Source organism: Metopolophium dirhodum, chromosome 1 (genome assembly GCF_019925205.1).
Source record: "Metopolophium dirhodum isolate CAU chromosome 1, ASM1992520v1, whole genome shotgun sequence".
In the NCBI taxonomy this organism is placed as follows: Eukaryota; Metazoa; Arthropoda; class Insecta; order Hemiptera; family Aphididae; genus Metopolophium; species Metopolophium dirhodum.
Window position 1 is genome coordinate 158,647,361 of NC_083560.1, and position 10,058 is coordinate 158,657,418.

Here is a 10,058-nt window from a genome sequence, read left to right on the forward strand (position 1 = left end):
TACATAATATTATTTTTTTTTTTGGAAATATTGTTCAGATGACGCGGAATGTGAAAAGTAAATGTGTTGTAGATTTGACTTTCTAAAAATAGATATGATGGAAAAGGCTACTGGAAAACTTGTTTGTAATATATTTTGTCGTGCCTTTTCACAGTCGTGTGGCACAGGCCATCAGAGGCGGGCCAGTGGTAGTGTAACGACGCCACAACACCAGTCGGCCGCCGCTGCGTCCCACACGGCGGCGGCCAATTGTGCACACAGGCGGCCGTCGATGCCGCAGACCAAGAGGACGTGCCAACAACCCACGTTCGTGCACCAGGACGAGCTGTGGCTGACGCAAACGCAACGACACGCGAACCGGTCACCGCCGCCCGTCACCAGAGGATTGCTCAACAATAATGCGGATTCGCCGACCGACGACGGTAACCACGGCGTCGACAATTTATGATTTATTAACATTATAGACCCATCCACCTCCCATAACGAGCACCGTGACATACACCCCGAGGATTGTCAGATTGTCACTATCTAGTGACGATTCAAAAGTCCTGTTATCCCATATTAGGCCATAGGGATTTATAGGCGTAAGTGATAGATCGCATACAAGTCCAACGGTCATCGTTATAAGCTGGTGAATCACCTCAGTGGCTCCACCGACACATTAAAAGTTTGTTTTCATTTGCAGAAGAGGGAAACATTGAAAATCGGTTTTGTTTTCCATCGGAAACTCGTGTACTCAACTACCGTGTCCGACTGTCGATGTAGGTCATAAGTCATAACCAATGAAACCAACACCAAATTATCTGTTTCAGTATTTTCCACATATAATTAATAGTTATTTGTTTGTAACAATAATATTTCGACTAATTAAATGGTTTTTTGTTGAAACATTTCAAGTTAAGTGCCAAAAGTTGGTATCTCAATCTAAAATTAATGCAGACAAAATATTTTCATAGACTCGGAACAGTAGAATCGAAACCATTCGTATCAGATCTGTTACTTATTGATTGTAGTAACATAGCGTTTAATATTTCTTCTATCTTTTATAATTCAACTTATGAAGTATAATTTAAATTTAAATTTTTAATTTTTAATTTCTATTTTGGTTATTGTAAATAATATTCTTTATCCTGCATAAAACTAGTGGCAGAACACTGATATTGTTTTACCTTTAGTTCTGATAAAACTATAGATAGTATTCTAATATTATTTGAGATGAAAAATCGATTTAGAGGTGAACTGAGAAAAAGAAAGTTTAAATTGTTTCACTTTTTTTTGTATACGTTATTTTTTTTTAGTTATGTGGTTTTTGTCATTTTTATGGAAGAATGACATTTTTGTGTAAGATGAAAAAAAAACTATTAATTTGACTCAATGTCTCAGTATTTACATATTTTATCATTCAAACCAAAAACCAAAAGCGAATAAAAAAAAAACACTATAGTTCGTACATATTTTGTCTTGGAGCAATAAAGCCGCTACATATTGTGTACAAGTATAAACTTTCCCATATAATTAGATATTCATTAAATATCTTGTGAAAAATTGTGGTGAATTTTCAAACAAAATTGTTACTTATTAGTGTCTTGTTAGGAAGGCATTGGAGTTTTAAAGGTTGTAGATAATTATCTATATAATATTATAATATAACATAACTATATACATGATAATAGGTACCTTTATCAATATCAATTTATTTAATTTTTTTTTTTAACAACCAATACCTACTACTTATGTAGTTATGTGTACGGTATGTTATGACCCATGATGCAATTTGTTTTTGGTCAAGTTCTAAAATTTAGTTCATATATATTACTAATATATGAAAAACGCAGGCAAGTGGGTTAGGTCATAACATTATCGTTATTCTTCGTTTAAAAATCTATAATTCAAACTTAATATTACTATTAAAGAAAACTGTGTAAGAATATTTTTTAGATTTTTTGGTTACAATATTAAATACTTTTGAGAAACCATGTTTTAAATTCTCAATTCTTAACTATACAAATTGAACATTGGAGAATTCATATGGCCATTAATGAGGTAATGAACAAATTATATGTACATCCACCAATTCCAGTGTAAGCAAGTACAAATGTATTCAACAGTCTCATATTTGTATGGTTTCAATAGAAAATAGAATTTAAAAGCTAGGTTTAATTTAAAGAAACGATTTTGGACTCTTTTATATGATTTACATTCTAATTTATTATGTGGGCTCCAGATGGGCCATATTCTGAAATAAACCAAACTAGAGTTTATTAAAGCGCTTTAAGATATCTAAGGTCTGTAAACTCGGAGGAATGACGTTTGATAATACCTAATGATTTTGAAGATTTCTTCATGATAGATTCCATGTGTTCACGAAAACTTAAATCATGTGACAATATAATGACGAGGTCTTTAACAGATAAAGTATATCGTTATTGATAGTTAAAAACTTATATTAGTTAAGTTGTATTAGATATTCTATAAAAACTCATCGAATGACTTTTAGATATGTTTAAACTCTTTCCCTAACATTGACACAATTTAATCAACATTTAAAGTCAATTATGTATAGTTATACAAGCATTGATAGAAGATACTCGATCAAATGATTTTAGGTCATCGGCAAATACTAATATTTGACTATTTTTAAAAATAGGTGAGATGTTAATATTAGTTAACTGTTGATGGTTAGTTAAGTAAGAGTGCAACCATGATAATAGTGGATCAACACACATATTATTGAATATTTGTATTAACATTTTTTTTTTAAACTGTTTTTTTTTTGTTCATCAGAGGACGACAGTTCATCGTCGCTGACCACGGCCAGTTCCATGCACCGTTCAGTGTCCGAAAAAAGCGGATCTTGCGGTGGTGGCGCGTCATCATCGTCCACCCGGAACCGGGGCCCGGGGCTCAGACGGCCTTCGGCGCCGCACATGCACAGCACGCCTAACGTGTACCATGGCCGGAGGCGCGAGTCTGGAGGCTCGACGGGTGGAGGATCGCCGACAAACGCGCCAGGTTTGCCACCGACACTTGGCGGCGCTGGCATGTCCCGGGTGAACACGTTGTCGGAAGGCGAGCTGCTTGACGTGGCCATTCTGCCAATATTCCAAAAGCTTTTGACCGAGAGGCGAGCGCACGACTCGTTGACGTCAACATCGCAGCACCACCGCAACCAACACAACGCTCACACACAGCAGCATCCACAGCACCACCACAACAGGGCGTCGATCGCGTCGTGTCCCAACATTGCGGTCAAGTGCGACATCGTCGAGTACCTCTAATTGGCACGCGTTTTGTCTTTGCCAGTGCCATAGCTGCCAAACGGATTTGAAGAGTACGATGACGTAGGTGGGTCAATAATATAATGTAATCTAATACAACTATGCATATGAAAGCCAAATACCACTCACTTATCGCTATTTCTCAAAAATGACCAAACGTGTGACCTTAAATTTGGATTTTTGGTTTCTCTAACAGTCTAGATCACTAGATGTGCAATAAGATTTTATCAAAACAGCCCAAATAGGTAACTGTGTTAAAAATCTGTGCAGTTTTAACAGAGTTTAAGAAAGGGGAAATTCACTTCCATTTAATACAACGCAGTGAAAAATCAACGAGTTATGCAGTATAAATGTGAAATGAGTTTTTTAGTAACAGATAATCTCAGAAACTATGAATTCGAACAGAGTTTATTTAAATTTAAAGAATACATTACGGAGCAGTATTTATTGTTAAAAGCATACTTGTATAGACCATATTGTCGTCATCTGGGGGAACACCCATATGTTGTCAGGGCAACCAACTTGTAAGGGCTGTGCACTTGTCAGGGCTACACATTTGTATTTTGTCAGGGCAGCTAACTTGTCAGGGCTACACCCGTAACTTGTGAGGGATAAAACTTGTCATGGCTACAAGCTTGTCACGGCTGCATACCTTGTAACTTGTCAGGGCTACAAGCTTGTTACTTGTCGGGGCTACACGTGTAACTTGAGAAGGATAAAACTTGTCAGGTCTAAGAATTTGTAAGGGCTGTGTACTTGGCATGGCTACACATTTGTAATTTGTCATGTCAACAAAGTTGTCAGGGCTGCATACTTTTGTAACTTGTCAGGGCTACAAAATTGTAAGGTATGCATACTTTGTAACTTGTCAGGGCTACACATTTGTATTTTACACTACAGGGCTACACTACTCTTAAAGTGTTTTTCTTAAATATGAAATGACATATGTCATAAATAAGTAGGTACCTATAACCATCAACTTTGGTCACCATTAACATAATGCGATATATGATGCAATATTTATAATTTTTAATAATGTTTCACATGTCTCTCAAAAAAAGGTAAAACTTTATTGGTCGGGGAGAAAAGAATAGATTTACGATGACGTACTTTTAGTCTATTGTGTAAGTTTACACTACACTTTATAAAATATTCACGCGATTGCTATTGAACACTGCGGCCATCTCTGCTGTCTTGACAATTTTTATTTATGTACCTAGGTACCTTCCTGTTACGTACACCTTCATCAAAATTTGCTTCGATCAACGGTACCTATTAATAATATAATACATAAAACTCATTTTCCATAAATATATAATATGTGATATCACAATGCCTTTAAGTCACGTAAGGCGAGCATAAAATCCTGTTTATTATTAATATAATTTAACACATCTAACGGTATATATACCTAATATAATGAATAAAACTTTGTGTACGTATAATCTTCTAGGCCTATAAAAATGCAGATAGGCTTATATAGTATAATTAATTTGAAATAAATAATAAGTTACTATAATATACAGGGTGGGCCACGGGAATAGGGACACAAATAGACGGGTTTTTCTCAACGTTGAATGTGAGTATGAACGTCTAGATAAGCTCATTCAATCCGTCAGATAATGCCGTTTCGTTGTCACTATGGAGCAGTGGAATGTCGTTCACCATGTGTTTGCGTACGACGCGTTTGTGAAAAATAATGAATCGTTAGTTAAGGTGCAGCGCGCATTCAGACGGTAAGACTCCGTATTTTCGGGAGTTGTTACAGGACGTTTGGGACCATTTCGTTTTTTTGTATTATTAACTGTCCCCGTTTGAAAACTATCTACCCACCTCATAATTGTTTTCTCATTGAGACGTCCGACGCTGAAGTGAAGTCTGAATGTGCGCTGCACCTTAACTACCGATGCATTGTTTTTCACAAACGCGTCGTACGCAAACACAACTATACTCCACTGCGCCATAATGACAACGAAATGGCATTATCTGACGGATCGAATGAGCTAATCTAAGCATTCCTACTCACATTCAACGTTGAAAAAAACCTGTCTATTTTAGTCCCTATTCCCGCGGCCCACCCTGTATATTATAGTTCAAAATGTATGTTTTTTTCAATTACGATGATATTAATATTATACATCTTTCCACATAATAATTGTATTAATATTGCAGCATAAAAAAGGTATAACCAAATAAGAACCTACATCAAAAACTCTAAAAATCAATATTAGTGTGTGGAGGCAACCTGAGTTAAGGCAGCCATGCAGTTCGACGGCGTATATGTGATTGTCAGGTATTGCCCGCTCACGAATTATGTTAGCGTATGGTAATTGTCGTGCGATAGTAGTGGACTGTAATAGGAAAATGGAGAATGGGTGACGAAAAATGAAAGTGAGAAATAACAATGTCGTTGAATTTCTGTATAAAAATTATCAAATAAATATGACGTATATTAACCGTTGCTACAGGAAAAAAACGCTTAAATACTATGTTAGTAGTAGGTGGGGGTCGACCACAAGCGATCGCCAATACAACGGGACAAAAATGACAAATAATAAACTTATAAAAATAATAATTCAATGGTCGAGTAAACAATAATAATAATAATAAAAGGTGGATGATAATAAAATGTGATTGCGTAGACGGTACGACCTGATACGGAGTAGCTGGACAATCTGCGTCGGTGGTGAACAGCTGATCCGCGTTCGGTGGTCGACGCGTGCGTGCGTAGGCTGTCGTTGGACGACGGCCAATAATGACTGCGCGTGCGGGTAACAACGGCGGTTACGACACTACGCGTGCGGGCGCCGGGGCGCGTGCGAATATTTTGACTTTAAAACAAACTGAAGCGAGGACGAAATGGATACGACGTGGTTTGACAAATATCTTATACCCAAAATGATACGCGGTCACGGCGAGGGCGTGACACGGGAAAGTGCGAGGTGCTCGGACGACTTAGTAGGTACACGTACCAGTCGGAACGACCAACCACGTGGCGCGAGGGGCTACGGGCGGCTGAGCGAAGCTTAACGAAGCTGAACGGTTTAGCGAGGTGCTCGACGCTGTCGTAACGATTGACAACGAACGTGAGCACTATACTGGTGAGCAAAAACGGCTCGGACGGGCACGGAATCATAAAACGGATATTGACGGCGACGGCGCACCGGTTCGCACATATACCGGACACACAGACGACAAAAACGAGCGATATATTTTGTCAAGACGGCTGAGGACCGGCGACTTTTTGACTTGCGACAGCGACTGCGATTTGCGACTGCGACTGAAAGGTACTGCGTCGGACTAGCATGCGGCGGGGAAGAGACCGCCGGCGGTACACAGATAACGGAACGGTCGCGCGTTGAACATTATCCGCGACGATAACGTTAGGGTAAAGTCCAAACTGGCATACGCACCGAACAATTAGTTTTTAAACCTGGGAGTTTAAAAACTGGTAAAATAAGTTTATACTATTCTAGATAGTATATTGAAAACCACTGTGTGACGGGGAGTATAAGACCATTCCCTCGGGGGTTTTTACACCTTTAGCCATAATTCTCGAGGGCGGCTCCTTCACGCCTTTGTGACGCGGTCGCATCCCTCCGACGGGTTAAGTTCAGGGCGCCCTGGCGCCATGCTGACGTTCCCCCGCCGGCTACTCCCGTACGGGGTAGATCGGTGGGTCTCGCTGATCCGCGTCGGCGAGCGCTGGATTCGACCCAGGCAAATTCCTCCCCTTCTACTAAGGCGCTACTCCCGACAGCCCCCGCGAGGCCATCCACATATGTCGCGGACGCGCGGCCGGCGAGCGCGAGCACGCGAGGTACACGCGCACGTCGGCCGGACGCACGCCACACAGCTCGACGGGCACTGTTACCGTTCGGGCGTTAGCTAAGTCGGGTTTCCAGTGGGGCTATCCTCGTCGCCCGCGAGATGAGATTGAAGGATCCGTTATCCAGAGTACTCACAACGACTCTTTTCCCACTAGCATCGGCGTCGGGGCAGTTGTTTACGCTGTCGCGACGCGACTTTTTATGAGTGGTACGGTTTTACTTTGCCGGGTGCCGTGTCCGTACCGAATGCTCGGGTTTTGATTGCTTGACGGAGGGTGTCCCCCAGTCGGACTTCCACCTTGCACGTGTTCGCACACGAGTTGGTCGGGCCCGTGTGCTCTCAGTCGGGTTCGTGCTAGAAGCGCCAGCGCGCCGACGGAGGTCCGCGTCTGCTTCCCTCGTCGTGCTCTGGCGCCTCTCGCCCAAGCTCACTGGTTTGTCGCAGGTGGTATAGTTCCCCCCACTTGGGTAGATGGTTCCCGTGCGAAAAAGGAAGGTGCCCTTCATCACCTCGGTCATCGTTATACGAGGACCCACGTCGGGGTCTTTTGACGTGCCTATCAGGTCTCCCTATCCTCAGTGCGTTGATACGCCCGGAACACGGTTATTGGTTTTTCCCGTGAGTCCGCGCTCAGCGTTTCGGTCCGCTCCGATCGCTTGCACCTTAAGCACGGATCTTTTTCGTAGCTGACGGTCGGGCAGTCGTATGTGTAAGCAGATGCTCTGCGATCCTTGAGGACCTGCATTTGGCAAGCTGCCCATCTCTAGATAGTATATATATCTAGATAGTATTCTAGATAGTATATACCAATATGCCATCATACATAGATATAACTATACCTAACTTAACGTCCAACAAATGGCATTTTATTATCCACAATCCACGTGATCGACATGTTTTCCAAACTATATGGTTTTGATTCCTTTCAATTAATCAATGCATTAAAACCAAAAATTAAAAATGAATGTCAATAGAATGGGTGGAAATGGAGTCAAATTGGAAATTTTGTATTTGCGCTTTCTCAGTGGAAAATATCAAAGAAAATTTTGAGTATATATTGTAATTTGTAATACACTAATATAATTAATATACTCAATGATAATAGCTCAAATTCGAAGTAAATATTATTTAGGTAGGTATTCTGTATTCATTTTTAATTATAAAAAATGGGAACCATCCGCACTCTGCAGTAGTAGGTATAAACTATAATCTATAAGGAATAATATCTGTAAAACATTACACATATTATTTCCACCTACACTCGACGAATAAACTTGAAACAAAACAAAAATGTTGGACTATACTATATTATAACTTGTAACTTATAACGGGTTGGTATATGATATTACGTCGAGTGTGTCTTAAGTGTTTTTTTTAGTTCCTGCAGTATATCCATATTGTTATAAACCCATTTCATTAGTAATATAAGTATTTGTAATATAAGCATTTCTTTGACATATATATGTAACCATGTATCCGCCGTAGGAACGAGCACGGCCGGCGTATATGGCATTCTGCTGCATGGGCACTTTTCAGCCACAGCGGGCCCGCCCGACCGCGCTCGTCCCCAAGGCGAGTCAGTCGTTGTCAGTCCAACAGAACCTCTACAAATCCGTGTATTTTTGTCTTAACATAGTGTTCAAATAATAAAATAATAAAATATTCCCCATCGACCACCACATCATCATTTCATAGATTCATAATAGTAATAAATGTATGATTATTATTTTCAGAAGACAAATCACACATTACGGGACCAAGAAACGACGACGTTCCAACGCCACGCACGCTCGAGGCCGTTTAAATCGTATTATAATTATTAATTAATATTGTTGTTTTTTTTTCTATTCTATTTTTGTTTTGTGTTTTATGTAAATTACATTTTTAGAGAGAAAAAACATAAAGTAAACGAGTTCTATCGATGTAGATACGAGAAAAAATGTTATGTAGTTCCTTAGTTTCGTTATTTACATTATGATATTGTTTTTGTCAATTAAATAAATTAAATTGTTTTCTCGTGTTATTTAGCCATAATGTATATTATTATTATTATATGTATATTGTTTTATATAAAAGTGTATGCGTGCAGATTGAATGGATAAAATAATATTCGTATCAGAATGAAAAAGCAATTTTAGGACAATCTTATAATACTACTACTACTATTACTACCTATTTTTTTTGTTTTTTTTTTATCTTTGAATCAACGGACCGAAATAAATTCTTTAATAAACCATGAAATCATACAATAATTACAAGACTTGCGTCTAAACTTCGTCAATACGGATTCATGAATTACGTCTAAATAATCATGATAATTAAAAACAAATATATAGGTTTCATCTAAATTATCAAACTATCGTAATAGCGATCGCTTACAGTTTTTCTTTAACAAAAATAACAACGTTACCTACATGTCTATGCATTGCACCAGAAAACTATTGTTCACTTCTCAGACCAGTGAGCACAGTGACGTACGCAGTGGCAGGGTTCTAGAATTCTGACCCCCCCCCCCCCTGAAATTTCTTCCTTTTACAAAAATATTTTACTTACCACAATTTTAATATACAGAGACTGACAGAGGCGATCAATTGTTGGTAATTTTTAATAGATATAAAATAAATTGTTAAATATTACAAAGACATCGATAATCATAGTTGCAGTTTTTTGCCTGACATTGTCTTCCATAATCGTCGTATGGTATATCATCATGTACCATCGTCCGTCGATTAATACCAATTTTATTTCGACCCGAAAAGGCTCTTTAGATGACCAGGTTAAATGCTCGAGTATTCTAAATGTAGACTAAATTTGAGACTAACTATAATTTGCTATCACAAATTATATAAAAATGGTTTAGAAAAAAATAATGTAAATTATTTACTCAGGTAAAACCCTAACCGAACTTATATCCTGTGTCGCTACTGGGCGTGCAGCCTATTGTCTAAG

The 10,058-nt window shown here is 39.0% G+C and overlaps 1 protein-coding gene across 1 annotated transcript; it reads left to right on the forward strand.

The window, feature by feature from the left end:
• Window positions 1-97: 97 nt before the first annotated feature.
• Window positions 98-9,284, forward strand: LOC132933452 (uncharacterized). Its single transcript, XM_060999732.1, has 3 exons — window positions 98-422; window positions 2,785-3,345; window positions 8,843-9,284. The coding sequence occupies exons 1-2, from the start codon at window positions 98-100 to the stop codon at window positions 3,276-3,278; spliced, it is 819 nt and encodes a 272-aa protein (XP_060855715.1). The 3' UTR covers window positions 3,279-3,345; window positions 8,843-9,284.
• The last annotated feature ends 774 nt before the right edge of the window (window positions 9,285-10,058 follow it).